This window comes from Solea solea, chromosome 7 (assembly GCF_958295425.1).
Source record: "Solea solea chromosome 7, fSolSol10.1, whole genome shotgun sequence".
Taxonomy (NCBI): Eukaryota; Metazoa; Chordata; class Actinopteri; order Pleuronectiformes; family Soleidae; genus Solea; species Solea solea.
In genome coordinates, this window is record NC_081140.1 from 23632685 (window position 1) to 23653094 (window position 20410).

Sequence of the window (20410 nt, forward strand, 5' to 3'; positions counted from 1 at the left end):
ACACACCCCCACCATCCCCTCCTGACTGTCATACCGTACTCCTCAGTCACCATTAATCATTCAAGGGAATGTATCCAGGAGCTTCGGAATCACTGTCTGGAAAAAAAAAAATGACACAAAGCTCTGCTATGTTTCATAAAAGAAGCAAGGTTTAATTTACAGTTTTACTAAATGTACATTTCTTAAAAAGTGTCATTATACACAATAAATACAATACAAAATTAATCTGTAATACTATACTTCAAATTCTCTCACCGTCTTTTTGTACAATATTATTGTTCCTTTTTTTTCCATTTCAATGCTTGTGCTGTGTTTGGGTTTAAATTGTCCACCAGGCTTTAAAAAACACACAAACACATACACACATACACACACTCACTCACAGGAGGCAGGGGCACAGTTGCAGAAATATGAAACAGACTTGAGACTAGAGAAAAATTAACAGTTAAAACTGGCCTGCCCCCTGCTGACTAAAATGCATAAAGTCCTAAACTGGCATCACAAGTTACAGAAGGGCAGGTGTGTGTGTGTGGAGGCGTCGGAAAACAAGACCGTTGGAAAATCATCAGACATTAAAAGCAGTAACTAAACTGAATTTCCTTACATGTTCTTTACATCTTGACACAGAATCCACGAGCAGTGAACAGGAAAACAACTTCACAATTTTTGGAAATTATGTCATCGACACCTTTTACTAATGTGATGTCTACATTAATTATCGTTAAAAATGGAAGATGGGGCGACTTGATTTTGCCAGCTGAAACAAAGCAGTTGCCTTGTGAGTGGTGTGACCAAGCTTGAGTTTATTTATTGTTTGAGGACTCTTTCTTGATAAGAGTACAAATCTGATTATATTCTCTCAGCTGCAGGTAAACAAATCAAATAAGGCAGTCGACTGCTAAAACAACCTGATGCTCACTTGGACACTGTTCAGATGAGATGAACTGGTGCTCATGCCACATGAAAGGAATGTATGAATTGAGAACAGCAACCTCTGATAATTTTATCTTGTTTCGCAAACTTGACGGATCACAACCGTGTTTTTTTGTTTGTTTTTTTTTTACCTTAGATCGCACACACGCTTCTTCCACCGCGGGTCTACCTCAGACTGTAAATGACAAAGAAATGTCAGGACAATTCAAATGGACAAACAAAGCCAACACAGCTTGGCTGAGTAGTACAGTGATACTGTTTTCACAGTGACCCCCCTTTCCCTGCCTCCAAGTCTGTCTCTTAGTTCCCACTCGTCAGTCCGGCCTGGGGCTGAGGGGCTGTTATCTACTTTGAGTCTGGGGTACCAGGCTGCCGTTGTGGCCACGACCACCGACCTGAGGGTGCTGGGCCAGGGAGGGGGACGAGGAAGCAGAGGAGGGGGGTGGGACCGAGGGTCTGTGAGACGAAGCTGCCGAGCCCCCTGGGCGCTGGCTTTGGTGTGACCTGTTGCCCCCTTTGATGTGGTGCCCGTGGGCAGCGGGCTCCTGCTGCAGGTTCAGGATGCTGTCGATGGCACACTGCAGGTGCTCATTCAGAGAGTCATCCGGGGGGCTGCCGCTGGAGAAGCTGGCGTTATCCATGTCGGGAGAGTCTGATTTGCAACGTTTGGCAGGAAGTAAAGAGTCTCGTGTGAAAGAGGACTCTGGGGAGGGAGGCCCAGGGGCATGCTGGTCCATTCTGAATGTCCCACCTACTCTGTGTCTATTTTTCCCCCCTGCCCGCTTGTACTTACTTACATCAGTCTCTTGGTCTTTGTTTTCCTCCACTCTCTCCTTCACTACTTCCTTTTCCAGGAGGTGTGGGAGGTGATGGTGTGTGGTTTTTATGCCACGGTTGAACACTTCGTCCACTTCGTTCAGCCCCTGCATTGCACTCCCTAAACGACTCCTTTCGTGGCCCAACTCTGTGAGTGTGTGCGAGGCCTCCCTGCCTCTTTTCTCCACCTTCACACTGGCTATCACTGTCCGCTCTGAGGGAGGAGATGAGGCCTCGTGCCTGGGGGGAGATGGTGTGGGTCTGGGGTAGGAAAGATTCTCGTCTCCTCCCCCAGGAACACCAGGTCTGACCCGGGGACTAATGTTTTCCCGGTATGTTTTTCGAAGGGGGAGGCGACAGGTCGTTGGTGAGGGATTGGCAGTGGAGGCGGGGTTATGTTTGATCCCTCCTACATCGTGATGATCCACAGTCCCATTCATTTGAGTGGACGAGGAGGAGGATGACGACCAAGTATGAGAAGAAGAGGTAGAGGAAGATGGGGCTGTGTTGGGAGGGAAATTACCTCTCAGTGTTGGGTTACACTGAGGGGTCGTTATTGAGACTGGTGATTCAGAGGAAGCAGTGCATATGGGGGACTGAGTTCTGATGACTGTAGTAGAAGGAGTAGATAAAAGAACAGACTTTGGATGTGGTAGAGCAGGCTGAGGCTGGGATGTGGACTGGCTGCTCAGCTGAGGTTGAGGCGTGTGCACTGGGTCTAAGGCCGTGTTATGGACCACCTTACTAAAACCAGTTTGGTCCTGCTTGATCTTCAGCTTCAAGCCAATTCTCCTGCGAGCCTCGTAGGTCTTGATCGGCGGTTTGCTGGTTCTCTGCGGGAGAGCGTCATCATCATCGGCCGCTTGAGAGTTGAAAGACGAGGATGAGAAAGAGGAGGAGGCTGCTGGCGTGCGACTGATGGACGAGCTGTGGCTGGTGGGCTCAGCCACCGGTTTGCTCGCACCTGCAGCTGGAGGTGGTGGACAGCTGCTCGACCATGACACAGAGGCTCCACCTCCACCTTGCTTTATTACCAGTTTAGTAGAAGGGAATGGGGTGACAGAGGTGGTGGCAGGAGGAGCAGAAACTGGAACAGGAACTGGAGCTGGAGCAGACGCTGGAGCAGAAGCTGGAGCAGACGGTGGCGCAGACACTGGAGCAGGAGTTGGAGCTGGGGTAGGTGCAGCAGGAGGTTTGTGTGTGATGTTTGGAGGAGGGACAGTTGCCGGAGCAGCAGGTGCAGGAGTGGGGGCGTCAGCAGCTGGTACAGCTCCACTCCTTGAAGTTTGCTCAGCAGAAGAGGACTTCTCTTGGGATGAAACTACTCTCTCCAACAAGCGAGCGTTTGCTACAAACTCCTCTGCAACGACATTTAAGGAATAATATTAGCACATACGGCAATGTAGATAACGCCAACAATGTATAACAGACTATGCTATTGTACCTGGTCTTTCCTTGGCCAGAATCCGGTCCTGATTCAATGCAACCTTCTCCTCCTGAATGAACATTCGGTCAATCATCACCATCTCTGCTGAGGGGCCCAGTCTCTGCTCAGGTTTAAAGGCCAAAAAACATCAGTTAAAACCAGTTCAGAACAAATGGAACAAGAAGGGTTGTGGTGAAAATGTTGATTTATAAACTTACTTTTGACTCAGCAAAGAGCAGGTAGCGATATTTATCCAGCATAGCCTGGGTCCTTTTCAGCAGCTGACAGGAGACTCTCTCAAATTCATCATCCACTGTGCACAAGAGAGCCAAAGTATTCATGAAAATCTTGAAATGAGGGGAAATGTAATTAACTGTGTACAACCTGCAGCTATAGGGCTCACTACCTTTTTGATAGTCTTGAGAAGAGATGGCAGTTCCCTGGTAGAGGTGGTAAGGCAGCAGTCTGTGCAGCGTGTCGTCAAAAGAGTGGAAAGGTGCACTGTAGTTTGGGTGAAGAACCGAACCCTGCTGTTTCCTCACCTGTTCTAGAATCCTGTAATAAAGTGTAGACAAAGAGTTACTATTTAAAAGAAACGTGCATTTTTAGACAGTTAAAATAACATTTTAAATGCCTACTGCACGCACTTGGCTTCTTTGCTGGGCTCTGCACTGAAAGGCATCGTTGTTGTTGTTGTTGTCATCTGTAACGAGAGGAAAGATTAAAATCAGCATTCAAAGCCTTTAGACTGAAGCTGAAAACTGAACAGTTTCTTGATCTAAAATAAAGCAAAGCTTCCTTACCTGAGTTTGTGCTGGAGCTTGGGGCTGTGGAGCAGGCATTTGAGTCAGACTAGCTCCTAACACTTGTATCTGCAACCCACCTTTCCCCAGAGTCATCCCTCCAACTGAGCTGATCACTCCTGGCTTTGGCTGAACCTGTGGGAACAGTTGGAAAGATAATTAGGCACAGACGTAATAGAATTTGAAAAGTGTCATTCTGAAATTCAGTATAAAATTGACCCTTAGAGAAAAGGACTTTCTAATGTCGCTTACCTGTGCAGGCTGGGTAAGGCTTGCAGGAGTGACAGTCTGATTCACCATTGCTCCAGCTGGCCCTTGGGCTCCTGAGAATACCTTTAAGTCACTTGATGCTAAAATAAGAGCACACACGTCATTACAAAGAGAAATAATAACAAAGGGTGCACAAAGACTTCCAAGGTGTGTTCAGGACCCTGTCGCTTAGCTTCAGTGAATCGTGTCTAACCTGTAGCAGGAGTTTTTACGAGCACTGGTGTCGACTGCAGCACAGAAGGGAGTTGAGCAGGAGTTCCAGTGCTGGGTGTTGATGCAAGCACAACTTTATCGACTGGCACGTCTTGCTGAGAACTGAACTGACTGGGAGCTTGAGCCTGGGGTTGTGCAGTCTGCTTGACCTGCAGGAGGATATTCTGCTGGACCTAAAAACATAAAAAGTACATGAGGAACTCTAGATGAACCTATTTAATTTCCAGGTGCCTATGCAAACAGATTTGTACTGATCGGCCATCTGCATAATTAGTTTATTAAAAATGTTCCCCAGACTTCCTATGATCTAAAACTACTTACTTTTTAATACACATCTTGTGCCATTGATACATTGACCACATTTTAATGTGGCATACATCCACAGGCTATGTTCAGAATAAAGAATTGAGGGTTCCCATTGGCAAGTACAGGTGTCTTGTATCTGACCTTCAAGTGAACCCACCAGTCATCTCAAACAGCATGCATGTGTGCAATGAAACCTTTTTGTGTGCATTATCAAAAACAGAAAATATCCTAACTGTGAATCCAGTCAGTGCTGAAGAGGGAGGACTGTCAGAAATGTAAGCCATCTCAGCAAAGTCGTGAGATTTAGCACACTAAACTGACACAAATCCCAATTGACAATTGGATATCCATGATTCAGATCAAAGGGACAAAAAAGAAATCAGAGGAGAGTCACTGCATCTTGGTAGTCTGAACATAGCCACACATACATGCATGCATGCATTTACTGGCAGAAAGATTAGTCCACTGTTCAACCATGAGGGAAAAAAAATGTCAAAATATAAAATAAACTTGAGGTGAATACCTGGTGCAGTTTATCCAGTAACTGTTTCTGCTGAGGAGAGGGCTGGGCGATGCCTGACAAGGTCTGAATCTGCGCTCCTACTAATTGAAGGTGGTGCTGCTGCTCGGTTGTCAGGACCTGAATGGGAACCTGGGCTTTCACTACAGCAGTAGCAGCAGTGCTAACAGGAGGCGAAGTAAACTGATGTTGTGGGGGTGGTGCAGGAGGAGGCTTGGGTGACTGTGACATAGGGGGCATATCTTGTTGATAAGGGGCAGGCTGAGAGGGTGGCCGTGGCTGAGTCTGAAGCTGCACTTGAATGTGCGCCTGCTGAAGCTGTGTTTGCTGCGGCTGGCCTTGTGGAACTGGTTGGGGAGACTCTGTAATCTGGTTATGAACAATAAAGAGCTGAGGGTGAGATGAGGGCGTACAGGAGCGAGAAGGAGTTTGGGACTGTGGCTGAGGCTGAGAAGGAGGACGTGACTGCTGTTGATGGTGTGGAGACTGGATCTGCTGGCTCAGAGTCAGAGGGGACTGGGAAGGTTGTGGTCTGTCTGCCACAAGGGGAGCTGTGGACAAGGCCGTTGATGGGGACATACCCTGGATCTTCAGGGGCTGCTGATGTCCACCGGAGGGTATCTGAGGATGTGGAATCACAAAATATTGACATGTGCAACTGACTCAAGAATATAAACCATCCTTAAACACAGGTAGAAATCAGGATATTAATCAAAAAAAAAAAAAAAAAAAAAAATACATCACATGCACAGATTATAGTAAATGTGATTTAAGGACAAGATTATATGCTATCTACTGTGTAAAGCAGGGCTGGGCGACAAGGATATACCACAATCTCATTTAGAATATTTTAGGCATTAATTTTTAATACTATGATATGTCAAATTTATGAAAGTTTAATTTGGGGAAAAAAAAATTATTTTTCACACACGTAATACCACAAAAGATTTTAGATCTATCGCCAAACCCCTAAAAAGAACTACACAATGAAAATACAAACAAACAATATAAAAGCAGTACAAGTAGTAGAAGCCCAATATTCTTTTTCTAGCATTTGAGGAGGATTACACATTAGGAGAAAAATAATCATTTGGTGAGGCAAAAAGAACAACATTTGACAAAAGCAGGAGGTAAAGATCAGCAGTTCTCTGTGATGGTTAAGTAGAAGGTGATTTGAGGTCTTAGGGATGGGAGTCGGGTCAGGGTAGCATTTAATTTGGGTGTGGGAGTCATTACAGTGATCGGACTAGGAATTACAAGGGGTAGAGAGGCACTGTGAGCATATAATAGTGTAAATGAGAAGTGCTGGGTTGAGAGGTGTGGTGTGATTGATCAGTAATAGGTAAGTAATGTAGCAGATGAAGGTGAGTTTTACTGAATTTGATCGAGCAAGGTGAGGCGAGTTAATCAGTTCTAGTAAAAAGGTAAAAAAAAAACATGCCCTTTAGTCATTCTGCAATTAATACTGAGCCCAGTGTTTGGAGTTTGCAGCAAAATATATAGAATGAATGAAAAACAGCAAATTAGTAGACTTCAGTTAAAAAAAATGGCACTTGGTTATTAGTCTCAAACTAGAAAGATTTTAAGTTGAATATTGACATATGAAGTGGCTGAAACACAATACACATGAACAAGAGGGATGGTCATGCTTTGACACACAATGTAGCAATGTTAGAAACACACAGAAGCTGCAAGCAAATTAGTAATTTTGCTAATAAAATAATATAATATGCAACAGTGAGGGCCAGGAAAGCAATGCGTAGTGCAAGGAGAGGTTCAGAGCAGTGATAGGGAAAGGTAAGATACCCTAATGTTGTGGCAGCAGCAGCGGCGGCAACAAGTGGGTGGGGCTTAACATAAAGGGGCATTTCTACCTGCTTTACCACTGCTGTCATGTGGGAGGGGCCAGGGCAAGGGCTGTGGCTCTGACCCACCCAAGAGTCAGCTAATTGACTGTCATGGACAGCGGGGGCCAGAGCAGTGATGTTGTTGCTGCTGACGATTACAGACGCTGGTACGCCCACAGAGGGGGTTGTCTCATTCTCTGTTTGGTGGTGCTGCTCCTGATAGGTGTACATTTACCATTTCAAGATGAAGGAGGGTGGGAGGGAGGTAGGGTGAAGGAAGGGGATTGGGGGGGTAAAATAGTAAACCAAAGAGGTCAGACCAAGATATCACACCGTGCAATGTTATGTAATTTTAAAGACAATGTTAACAGCAGAGCAAACATTCAAGGAGTGAAACACTGACCTGTTGCAGAAACATTTGCAGAGACTCCTGGCTCAAGATCATGCTGGAGCCCTGGTTGGTGAGCAGTAACCTTCCTGGACTGTGCTGAGCCTGATGGGGGACCAGCCCCACTGCTGTGACAGGCGAACTGGTGGACACTGACATGGACGGAGAAGAGGAGGGTACTGTGATCGTCGTGGACACAGAGGAAGCTGGCTGCATTGTGAGGATGGGGGACTGCTGCGGAACATGCTGCTGAGTGGGACGAGCAGCCTGGTCTGTGGAGCTTCCCAGCACAGTCACACACTCTCCAGTCTGGCCTTGACCCATGGATGCTGCACCAGTGCTGCTGCTGCTGTTGGGGACCCCACCTGGCTGAGGTTGCAGGGCTGGCTGAAGTGTGACTGCTGGGCTAAGCCCCTCCACCTGGCTCAGCATGGTCAAGGAGTTCTGGATTGGCATGCCTTGTATGACTGTCTGGGCATGACCTGAGACAGTGTGTGTCTGTGCCAGGCTTGGACTCTGGGCTAATGTGACAGGCATCTGAAAGAGGGTGGGTGTGCCCATCTGGCCAGGCTGGAGCTGAATGGATCCAGAGAGGATGTGGGCAGGGTGGCCCTGTGAAGTCAACATCTGACCTAAGTTGATGTTCTGGTTTGCAGTTAAAATCTGGTTTGCAATGAGCTGCCCACCAGGACCTTGGCTAGTTATGATGTGGCCCCCAGGGTGCTGAGTCAGAATCTGGCCACCTGCCTGAAGCTGTGGCAAGAGGAACTGATGGTTTTGACCTTGCAGGACAGTCTGAGGGGGAAGAACGATGCTACCTTGTTGGTTCAACAAGTGTACACTAAGGGGCTTGCCGGATGCTTGTGCTGCTTGTTGCTTGAATAGCGTTTGTTGAAACTGGGTGCCTTGTGTTGTGGCTTGAGTACTTAGGACAACGTTAGAGCCAGGCTTTCCCGTCAGGAACGCTACATTCTGAGCAGCAGAAACTGGTAGCTGCTGCAGCCCTAGAGCCTTGTGGGCATCATTTTGCAGGGGTTGGGGTGCTTGCTGTGGCTGCTGCTGTGGCTGCTGCTGCTTGAAGAGTTTCGGTTGGATGGCTCCCCCCTGAGGGGGTTTAGGTTGAATGGGTGTTGGTGTGCGTTGTATAATCACATTCTGCATGATTTGACCTTGTGTTTGAGTCTGGGGTCCAATTCCTGAACTTGTGGTGTTGCTGCCAAAACCCAAGAGCCCAGCAGGAACAGTCATTGTACCACCACCGCTGCTGTTTGTGCTGCTGACACAAACGGCTGGTCCATTTAAAGCAGGAGATCCCAAAGTGGCTTTATTACCTTGGATCAGAAGTCCGCCTCCTGAGCCTCCAAGCCCCGGCTGAGTACCAGAACCTGGTACCTCTGGCCCAGACTGATGTAACTGGTATCCACCCATGGGTTTAGCCAGGATTGGTTGTCCAGACTGATTGATAGTCATGACTGTGGGCTGACCCACAACCTGAATTTGTCCGATACCCAGATGTCCAGACTGACTCCCATTAGGAAGAGCTTGGAGACTTGAAATGGGTTGAAGTGTCACATTTCCCAAGCCCACAGGCTGCATAAATGGCTGAACACTAATTGCCTTGTTCATGACCTGGGATTGGAGCTGAAGGCCCTGTTGAGCAAGGACTGACCCCAGCATGTCAGCTGTGGCATTGGGGGGAGTAGCAGTGGCGCTTGTGGCTGACCCAGGGAAAATTGCCGTTGCTCCCCCAACACCAACACCTAAGCCTACACCAACAGCAGTTCCTCCAGCCCCAGAGAGGCTGGCATCAGGTAGCGTCTGAACCACCTGTGTAAGGCCTGGAATTTCAAAAGAGCCCAGGTCCAGCTCAGCCTCTGCCTCCTGTAAGCTTTGCTCTGTGATATTGGCTTCTGCCAAGCTCTGTTGCAGGATGTCACATGGTTCATGATTTGTCCCAATGCCATTGCTTCCACCATCACCACCTGGGGATCCACCCAAAATGTCTTCATCCTCGAGGAAGTCCAGGTCGACACTGACTCTGGGCAGGCCTGCCGGTTCACTGGCCGACAGCTGGGCTGAGGGCTGGACCTCTGGAACATGGCCCTTAAAGGAAAGGAAATGGGGAAAAGGTGAAACCAGAGAATAGATGGATTTTATTGCCGAGATGTAGATGTGATGCCAAGGAGTGTGGTGTAGTTAACACGGATTTACAGACACGGAAATTCCACAAAAACCTCTTGTCACGTTGCACAGCATGAGAAGTATAGGAATGTTAGTGGAAAGGGAGGGTATTTGGATTAACATGCTACATAGATGGAGAGGAAACAGGAGGAGGAGGATGAAGATTGGGGGATTTTACTCACCCCAGTGGTAGAGAAGAACGAGCTGGAGGGGTCACTCGCACCATCCAAAAGGTCGTCAGTGTCCAACTACAGACACCCACCCAGGATAGGACAGACAGAAACCAAAAGGCACCCAAACCAGCAGGCAAAAGTCACCAGGACAGAGAAATATACAGACCATCAAACAGAGGATGGGGGCAAGGAAAGGACAGAATACAATCCATAGAACCAAGATTGTAAAGAAAAAGCATAAAGATAAGCGACGAGGGGCACAAACAAAAGGAGTGACACAGAGCTGGGAATTGTTAGTATTAGTATTTCTCATTTTGTGAATTAGCCTAACAAAAACGAAGGGAGGGTGAGACCATACAAAGCGCAAAGAGAAAGGACAACCATGAAGCAATGGCACCAGTATAAGAAAAATAAAATGAAGGCAGCAAGGGTCACATGTTTGATGGTACATCAGTGTGAAATCCGAAATTGACCCAAGTGCCCCAAGCGTTTTTATAATACGCAAAATAAATACCCATCACAAAATAAAAAAAGTAATAATAATTTAAGGGAAGAAGGTCACAACTAGGAACCGCATGACTAAGTCTTCAATTGTTTCCCCCTCCTATACTCACATGGGTCTCAGATCCATGAAGAAAGTCATTGAGAGCTTCTGGGTCACTGCAAAAAAAATAAAAAAGATTCACAACATGACAAATAAGATGACTCACATTGTTTTCGCATATCACCAGAAACCAATTTAGCACTGCTTACCAAATTACATCGAGAAGGCACCTGCCGTCTTCATCATCCATGACAACTGATGAAAAGATGAAAATATTAATTAAGTCATTAATACACTCACAGAAACAGCAAACAAAACATACTGTCACTCAAATACAAGATATTTTCAGCTATCCGTCCGAGCACTGTGTTCTATGTCCAATATATTAAGTACAGATCAAACTGCTACATTTAATAGTTTAATTGATTAAGTGCTAATGTATGCTTGCATATTAAAAGGACTGGCAACATCCAATAATAAGTTAAACGATCTGCTAACTTAATGTCAAACTGAGTAATTCCATATATTATACTATTAACATTCACTTAATAGGCAATAAATGAATCCCACACTTTTAGCATGGATTGCTTCTGATAGGTAATGTCCTTCATCATAACACACTTTACATTACAGAACCACAAAAACGTTATCTTTAACTATATTACTGTCCATGTAGATATTTTCTAATGTATACAGAAAACCAACTTCAATAAACTAAACATTTGCTAGTGCTTTTTAACAAAACAGTTAACTGTGTAATCATACTACACAGCAATTACTATATAGGGCACATACTATATGGGACAGCATAGGGGCAAGATGATTCCTTAAACCTTCACACTGGAGTATTTCCTTGTTCCACTATAGTCATTACCTTATAGACTGTGTTGGCAGGTGAGCAGCATAACTCTAAAAATAAGGAACAAACTGTGATGAAATCTTCTGGGTGTTTCAGATACAGTACTTTTTAAAAACCAATTATTAACCATGCAAAGTAGGAGAGTGTATCGACAATGTAAGAAACTGAGCTGTCTTGTCAAAAATGTTTGGGGCTTTCTCTAGTTAAAATTAAATGCTTGTCCATAGAAATACCCCTTCAGCAAACAGACACAGGTAGTTCTTTATATTAAAATTAGGGATGCACAATATTGGACTTTTTGCCAATATCCAATACGCCAATATATCAGCAGTGCTTGGGCCGATAACCAATACAGATATATAGTATGTCTTTGCTTTCGCTCAACTGCAGAGGTCATTTAGTCGCTTCTGTAATGAATTTAACATAATATTGTTCACACTCATGTTGCAGCAGACGTAGATATAAAATAACTTCAGTGTGCAAAATAAAGTGCTTAAAAGAAAAAAAAACAAGTGTAGAGGTAGCAGCCTATTTAGCCAACTGTTTCAGTTTTAGTCATATTGGGGGATCTTGGCATGTTTGCAATATCCATTAACACATTTTAAAGCCAGTATCTGCTGTTACCGATATTGTGCATTTAAACTTAAGTTAAAAAGAAAAATGCAAAAACTAAAATGAACAGATGTTTGATGCGAAAACTAAAATAAACAGATGTTTGTGATCCGTTTTACCCACATATGGTTTGTGAATAAGTTGAATGCTGTTAAAAGTCTAAGATATGGGTCTGCACAGTGGCAATGAAATTATATTGGGACTTGACCAACTACATTATCACTTGCAATTGTGAGTTTAACAAATACAGAAATTGAGTTTGAATCTCAACACACTAGCCCAACTTACTCGTCAATTACAACATGTCATATCGTACATAAACATACTCAGTAACAACAAAACAAGCATATGGTATGCACACGTCAAGAAACCAAGGAGCAGATAATTTTCGATTTGCACCAAGACACAGCGGATGGAAGAGGATAACAACCTGAAAACGCGCGGTTTTTACTCAGCCTGGAAACATTTCGAGTGCGGAGTATCGCTAGATTAAGTAAAACTCTCAAGCACTGAACTTGTAATAACCGTCAGTAACCGTCGAATACTTGAACATATATTTTACCCGGGTTATGATGGAGACACATCCCCAGTTACCGCTCTAAAATAGCAGCGGATTGTAGCCATTACTCGGGTCTGAGCAGAGCCAGTGCGCAGGATATGAATGGAGACGCTGCAAGCGGCTAGCTACATGCTAGCTGGTGTTTTCAAAAGACTTTCCATGCATATTTTGCAGATACATTTCAATGCAGACTGTTTAACTACCACGCGATTGACTTAAGAGTCCACTCTGATAAAACGATTAGTTTCAAAAACCAGTTTCGCCCAGTTAACAGCGTTTGGACGCACCTTGGTTGAAATTCGTTAGCCTAGCGAGCTAGGCTGCTAAGTCAACCAGCTATCAACAATATTCAGTCGTATAGCTAGCATGAGCCTTTGACATTCAAAACAAACAACCGACTGACTCATTTTGAACACTCGTTTAGTTACCGGGGCGCCTCAATTCGACCGAGAAAACGCAGCATTCTGTGATTAGAAGTGTTAACGCAATGGCGTAGCGAGCTATGTGGTTCTCCTTGCAAGCAAAATATGAGTTAATGTTGGAATACTCTTGGATGAGGGGGGTATGCTTGGGAATTCGGTGGAAAATGACTGTGTTTGCAGGTTCGTGCAAAAACGTGGCGCTTCGATTGCGGTGCCGATGCAGTTTGCGGGTTTCCCGCAGTGCGTGAATATCGCAGGTTTGTTAGAGTTACTCGTATAAATTGAGAAATATGCAGTTTTATGACAAACTCACCCGAGACGATAGAGGTGCAGGCAGCGCGGGGTCTCCAGGACAACCTCGCACGGGCTGCTGTGCAGGACCCAACTACAGGCAGGAAACAGCAGACTTCCGTTTTGCCTGACTGAAATCTGTGCCCCCTTCTGTATTTTTTTATTTTTTTTTTGAAAGTTTGAACATTTAAGCGTTTGAATGAACGAAAAAAAAAAACGTTTATGCCAACAACGATAATAATAATAAAATATTTATATTTTTATTGTAAAACAAGGAGACAAAAAAACGACAACACTATCAAAACACAAAGAAAATGAAGCTCGAAAAAAAATTACAATTGTTGTACAAATTACAATTTGTACATTATGTGATTATTAAGACTTCATTTGGTGCATTCTTGCTTAACAACTAAATGTCAAGGGAACGCTATCCGTACATAATGTTGAAGCATTGGAAATGTATTGCAACAATTCAGTGCATTATATATACCATAGTAATGTAAACTGTTATTACTACCATTACAAACGATGACAAACTAACAAAATTATCCACGAACCATCAAGCAAAGCTGCCGTTAGAGTTGTGCAGTTGTTGTTTTTTTTATTTTCAGTTCAAACCAACTTTACATCAAAGGACACTGACTTGCTATACTTTCTTAGTTTCTCATATACTCGTTGTCGTGTGTGGGTTTTAGAATGTGTTGTAAGATACCTTTGTTGTTGTCGGAAACTGATCAGAACAGATGTTGATGTGGTAAAAAGATATACTATATATAAATACTGATATAATATATTGTTTGTAAATACATGTGCCGTATGTACATGTTTACCGTTTGGTTTACGCGTAATTCAGGTCATAGTGTGGTTGGTTTATCACGGCTAGTTATTTGATTGAGCAGCAAATTATTTAAACCTGGGGGATGTGAACTATTCAAAGTTACAGACACGCACTTGAACGCAGCATCTGTGTGTTCAGCGTGTCACGTGACAAGGAGTGATGATGATTTCGCCACTGGTGATGTGACAAGACTGATCCGCTGCCGCTAGCTCTGGTTAGCAGGTTTGTTGACTTTCGTTTGATCCTTTTTTTCTTCTTCTCTGAATCGGAGCAGCGACATAGAAATGGAACATACCGGGAAAGAAAAAGAAGCGACAAGCTTAATGGCCGAGGCCGAGAAGAAAGTACGGTCATCGCAGTCGTTTTTCGGATCGATGTTTGGGTGAGTATGCTGGCTAGCCACTGTTAAGCTAATTTTGCAAAGCGAAGGGGCCAACGAAGCGGAAGGTGGATTTATCTGTCAAAATACACGACTAAACTCTTACTCACACTCTGTGCTCTTAACAGTACGTTACCATTGCGCTATATACAACGTTATACCATTGTAATTAGTGTTACATAAGTGTTTAGCGTAATTTCCCCGCGGGTCACTGCAGAATACGAATCCTGACACATACAGTTAGGAGCTACACTGAGTTGTGTATATATATATGTTGCAGTGAGCAGGCTTCAGTTACATAGTTGAGTTGCTGCTCTGTCTGTTTAAACGGTGATCTAAAAGTGACTCGCATGCCATGTGATAATATCATTAACATTCGATAATATTCGATAACATTAGATAATATTAGGTGCTGCCACATTTCCTCTGGAACACTGCCTGCCAGGGAGTTGTGTAGCTGTGGCGCCATCACCTGGGGGATTTTTGTAAGCGTTTTAACCCTTCTGGTACAGTCCAACAAAAATATTCACCAGTACACTGTAAAAGATAGTCACAATTCTTCAATTGCATATAAAGTGTGCTCCCTAGACATGTTATGTGTTTTTGGATTTTTCATCTTTGACAAGGTTGTGTATTTTGGGATGAATTTTGATATTATTTTAATACACCCTGGAAACAAAATGAGGAAATCTGTGTTCCTTAGCCATTTTTTGTGTGTGCCACTGACTCCCATTGAAAATGCATATTTAGAATACAATGCTATTTCAATTAGATTTTTTAATTTTTTTATTCCTCTGTGTTAAAATCCCTTCAAAATTTCACGTTTTATTGTTTTCCACTAGATAAAGTAATTGTTTTATGTAATGTAGATCTACCTTGACAGGAATATTTGAAATATGAATATTTGTTTTTCATGGTGAGGAATTAAGTCAATAATGGTATTGATTGGTAAAAAATTGATACATTAATTTATGTTTCTTTGTCAATTTTTAATACAGCATTTTTGTGTATTAGGGGCACAGGAGTAATTTATTTACAATCTGACTTATAATATATAAATTGATCAAAATCAACATTGCTGTATGTAGTGGGAGTTTTAAATCAAATCAACCAAGGTGCAAACAAGGCAAGAAAACAATGCAAGACACTGTCAAATATGATCATAATTCATTAAATACATATAAAGTATGATCATGGGTGGTGCAAATTAGATGTAGACTAAAAGTTTTGACATTTGTTTAATAATAAACTTAATTTTTCTACTCAGGTTTTATGAAAACTGATACAATTAGTACTTAAGATAAGCAGTTTTTGTATTGTTTGTTATTATTTAACTGTTTATCAGATGGAGGGGGGGGGAAAGAATAGCCCTGATTCTCATGTGTCTGCCAGTGGAAAAACCCGAAATAGACATTAGTGCTTTGTGTCATGGTATTTAAGATTGATTTAACAATCTTTGTGTAGCTGATTACATGTGTTATCATACAGGGGTTCATCCAAGCTTGAAGAGGCCTGTGACATGTATGTGAGGGCAGCCAACATGTACAAAATGGCCAAGAACTGGTGTGGTAAGTATATTTCAATGTGATCGATTAAGAACAAGTGTTATGATCATCGCCTCTTCTTTTGGAGATTTTCCGTCCTCTAATGTGAGGACGTTTTCCTTTTCAGCCGCAGGAAACGCTTTCTCCCAAGCCGCCCGCCTTCACCTGCAGATGCAGAGCAAGCACGACGCAGCGACAAACTACATCGATGCCGGGAACGCCTTTAAAAAAGCAGATCCACAAGGTAATCATTACTCATCCCCACCACAGAATATATAAGTGCTGAAGTTCATGTGTGTCGTACCAGTTTTTCTTTTATTTCACAAGCTGCAGTGGACCATGCACAGCAAGATCTGTGTTGAATAAAGTTGTTCCTGATGAAGGATGTTTGTTACACATGGGGAAAAGAGAGTACACTGTGTTACACTGTGGAGAAATGTAGAAGTAAACCACAGAATCAACTGTTTTATTCAAATGTTTAACAATCATTTACAATTGCAGTGATATTAAGTCTGTGTGATGTATATAACATCATTATTTTTCCCAACAGAGGCCATAAACTGCCTCAACAGAGCTATTGAGATATACACCGATATGGTAAGTAAATGTTTTAGAAATGGAAGCGGAAGATGTTTAGCATCTGATTTACAAAGGTTGATCCCTCCCCTTTATTTTGGATTTAGGGCCGCTTCACCATTGCAGCCAAACATCACATCACCATTGCCGAAATATACGAGACAGAGCTGGTGGACATTGACAAGGTCGGAGGAAATATTCTGTTTTCTACTGTACATGTTGATTTTTGGCTCTGCTTACACCTTATTTCCTGTTTCCATTCCAGGCTGTCGCTCATTATGAGCAAGCTGCAGATTATTACAAAGGAGAAGAGTCCACCAGGTGACTATTAAAGCATCTTTTTCTCTCCTTTTTATTCAGGTGTACAAATATGATTTGAAATATCACATATATATAAATAACTAATTCCCTTAACCAATATCTTTAAATATATATAATAATCATAGTCATAAGTATCATAGTCACTCTAATAAGAATACTGTTCTATGGTTCTAAAACATCTTGAAATTAGACATGCAACTTATTTCATAACATTTAATTAATACAGATTAGTAAAAGAGATTTGGTAAAGGAATGAACTAAAATCCTGTTGTGCTTGTTGTAAGGTTGCGTTAATTTGTGCTCTTTGATCTCATTAAATGTGTTTTGGCTGAGAATCTTTTTCTCCCTCCCCTCCCTCTCAGTTCAGCAAACAAGTGCCTTCTGAAAGTAGCAACCTATGCAGCTCAGTTGGAGCAGTACCCAAAAGCTATTGAAATCTATGAACAGGTGAGATGATGCAACCTTTTGTTTTTACTTTTGTTTTTACCACGTGATCTGTCCACCAAGGGCTGTAGTAACAAAACAAACCTGTGATTGGTCCTTTTTCTTTTAGGTGGGAACCCACGCAATGGACAGTACGCTCCTTAAATACAGTGCCAAGGATCACTTCTTCAAGGCAGCGCTCTGTCACTTCTGCATAGACATGTTAAATGCAAAGGTTAGCCTTGGCATGGAACCTGTGTCCAGACAGTACATACACGGCAGATGTAGCGTCACCTGCTACTCTAATAATAATAATAATAATAATAATAATATTCCTCCTCTTTTCACTCAGCTTGCTGTGCAGAAGTATGAAGAAATGTTTCCAGCATTTTCAGACTCGAGGGAATGCAAACTGTTGAAGGTTGGTATTGAGGCTTTTAATCCTATATTTATCCTGTTATTTATCCTGTTATTTAACAATAACACCATATAAATCTAGTCCAGGAGGTTTAACAGTCTGACTGAATGCTGCCTCTGTTTCCTTTTACTCTGATCTCTGTCCTCATTTTTATCTCACCAGAAACTTCTAGATGCCTATGAAGAACAGAAGGTGGATGCCTATACTGATTCAGTGAGTCAATCAAATATAGCTGAATATTTTTATGATGCTGTGTTTCTGGGTCTCTGATTTCACACTGATGGGATACCAGTAAAAAGTATCGATTGGTGATTAAAGTCTAAAGGATTTTCTTTTATGGAAGGCAACAAACAAATGCGCGGGAGCTATATCTTGTCTTTTCATCCTGACTAAAATAATTGTGAATCAAACGTTTTAAAATGAAAATTTAAAATCCCCAAACACTGGGTCGGAACCCACAGATGGGAAACAGGAGACTTTGCAGAATTTTCCCAACCTTTAAGTTAAGTTTATCTGTATTTTTTTTTTTTAAAGAACAAGCATAACATAGTTTACAGTAATAAATAGTTTTTATGCATCACAGATAGTTAGAACATTTTAAAGGGAAAAAGAAGAATCTATCATGAGGTCATGGAATAACTAGAAAGATGCTGGCTCCCCCTTGTGGCATTGTATGTTGTTGTGGTGGACAGCATTTTTCAACACCCTCACATGAAATATTACCTTTTTTTTTATTCACAATTCAACTGTGCTTTTTAGAGTGATTTGTCATAAAATCATATTCAGTCCCCCAACTACTTTTCAACTGGAATCATAACCTTAAAAAATCCACTGCTTCAGTATTGGTAATATTCACTTCTTTCAAGGAAATTTTCCCTTGATGATCTTTTTCGTTCATATTTCAAGAAATGTCTTCATCCACACAACTTCCCAGAAATCCTCTAAACACTGTAGTACATCTGCCAAGCCTGTATGTGGTGCTGTAACGCTGCCACAGAAACACGCCTAAAACAGAGGAGATGTTTAGCATGCATGCATTTTTAATCTATTACAATGTGTACAGTCACAGATGGAATGAACCAAGCCAGGGTGAGAAAAAGCTGACACGATAAGCAGATTCTACTGAACTTGTTTTTGTGTGTATGGTCCCTGGAACTCTCTCCCTTTGGCTCTTAGACAAAGCCCACCCCTCCCTTATTTTTAATCATCAAACCTTGTTTGGTTTTTCTTTTAATCAAAGATTTTGGATACAAATTATTCTTATTTGTTGTTTTATATCTTCATCAGTTTTAATTTTTTATAGGTGTAGCCATGTCGTTTCAATCTACTACCTGTTTGATTTCAAACAGTTTTGTTCCGTTTTCCCTTTTTGTTTTTCACCTTTTTTTTTAAAGTCTTTGTCACATTGTTAAGAAGTGGTGTATAAATAAAACTGATTATGACATTGTTACTCGTGTCTCAGGTGAAGGAGTACGACACCATCTCTCGGTTGGATCAGTGGCTCACCACCATGCTGCTGCGCATCAAGAAAACCATACAGGACGAGGAGAGCGACCTCCGCTGACTTCCCTCCATTCTCGACAAACAACTTGCATTCTTCGTTTTGCCTCGAGCCTGCCACTCCCACTTAATTATTTAACCATTAGCCCTTATATTACTTCACAGACAGTTCTCCTCCTACCATCTTCAGTATATGTTCTTGCCTTTTTTTTTAATCTGCTCGACTCAAACCTCCAACGATGATGGTCTTTAAAGTTCTGAACACTACCTTCCTGAGTGCACATTGCACACATTATGTTAGATATATTTATCTTTATGATTCATGTGTTGGCCTAGTATTAGTTAAAATTGAAATAATTTGGCTGCAATACCAAATACCAGCGTACTTGCAATATAAAGGCTTTATTTTATTTCTGTTAGTTTATAAAGATGGATGGGAAGATGCCAACGTGACCCTGAGACCTGCAAAATCTATTTTCCAGAAAATGTGCATTAGATTAAATGAAACAGACCAAAATGCCATCACGAGGACTAAAGCAGTCGTGTTATTCTTGGTACTTTAACTGCAGGTCACAACAGGGTGTCTCGAGTTCACCGAGTACCTCACCTGCGCTCTTCCTCCCTGCACGCAGAGAGTCCCTGAGGTTTTCCATGGCAAATAATTCCTCTGCCTTAAGTTCTCAGGACACGAAAAGATAGATATGATTTAAAAAAAAAAAAAATATCACTATAATATTAATAATGACTGCTTTTATCAAGAGTTGTTGATTAATTAGCAAACGAGTTTTCGTCATTTCCATTTAAAGTGCTTTTATTCCACAAAAGAAGACCCTTTGGAAGACATTTGCATAGTTTGGTCTAAATGGAGACGTTTTCCACTATATCGAGACATTTCTCAAACGCTTTCCTTGTTTTTGGTTCTTGTCTGATTTGTTTGTTTTCTGTTAATACTAAACTGGCTGGGGAAAAAAAAGAGGCCTGCACAAGATGCAATACAGTGAAGATAAGGAAGCTTTACTGATCTGAACACTGTGCCCATGTATCCTCTGGATGATTTTTGTCTATTGACAATTGGTCTTAAATAATTTGTATAACAGTGATGTTTCCTGCCAATAATAAAATCAGAATTGTTGTAGAAACTATCCGTGAGAAGAGAAATAATGCAGTCTTTCAGTCAGGAATGGTCTTTCTTCTTTTAATAAGCAAACAAAGTTGATTACAGAGAATTACTCCGCAGGACAAACACAG

General features: G+C 42.3%; 2 protein-coding genes across 2 annotated transcripts; one reads left to right on the top strand and one right to left on the bottom strand.

Annotated features, from left to right (window-relative positions):
* Positions 1-127: 127 nt before the first annotated feature.
* Positions 128-13265, bottom strand: bicra (BRD4 interacting chromatin remodeling complex associated protein). The gene is made up of 15 exons (XM_058634022.1): positions 13186-13265; positions 10630-10675; positions 10491-10536; positions 9886-9951; positions 7538-9625; positions 7162-7350; positions 5291-5908; positions 4442-4634; positions 4231-4328; positions 3979-4113; positions 3823-3878; positions 3582-3730; positions 3393-3488; positions 3194-3313; positions 128-3109 (listed from the first exon to the last, which is right to left on the bottom strand). Exons 2-15 carry the CDS (start codon positions 10668-10670, stop codon positions 1275-1277), a joined length of 5730 nt encoding a protein of 1909 aa, XP_058490005.1. The 5' UTR covers positions 10671-10675; positions 13186-13265; the 3' UTR covers positions 128-1274.
* Positions 13266-14134: 869 nt separating this feature from the next.
* On the top strand, positions 14135-20304 carry napab (N-ethylmaleimide-sensitive factor attachment protein, alpha b). The gene is made up of 11 exons (XM_058634029.1): positions 14135-14383; positions 15869-15948; positions 16052-16168; positions 16475-16521; positions 16608-16685; positions 16766-16821; positions 17184-17268; positions 17375-17479; positions 17597-17665; positions 17825-17875; positions 19125-20304. Exons 1-11 carry the CDS (start codon positions 14286-14288, stop codon positions 19224-19226), a joined length of 888 nt encoding a protein of 295 aa, XP_058490012.1. The 5' UTR covers positions 14135-14285; the 3' UTR covers positions 19227-20304.
* Positions 20305-20410: the final 106 nt, after the last annotated feature.

Coding starts and splice junctions, on each gene's coding strand:
- bicra (XM_058634022.1), bottom strand. CDS start 10,670: ATGGATGATGAAGACGGCAGGTGCCTTCTCGATGTAATTTG. Junction 3,731..3,822: donor GAGCCCAGCAAAGAAGCCAA/GTGCGTGCAGTA, acceptor ACTTTATTACAG/GATTCTAGAACAGGTGAGGA. Junction 3,314..3,392: donor GCTCTTTGCTGAGTCAAAAG/TAAGTTTATAAA, acceptor GATGTTTTTTGG/CCTTTAAACCTGAGCAGAGA.
- napab (XM_058634029.1), top strand. CDS start 14,286: ATGGAACATACCGGGAAAGAAAAAGAAGCGACAAGCTTAATGGCCGAG. Junction 16,522..16,607: donor TTGAGATATACACCGATATG/GTAAGTAAATGT, acceptor TTTTGGATTTAG/GGCCGCTTCACCATTGCAGC. Junction 17,876..19,124: donor TGGATGCCTATACTGATTCA/GTGAGTCAATCA, acceptor CTCGTGTCTCAG/GTGAAGGAGTACGACACCAT.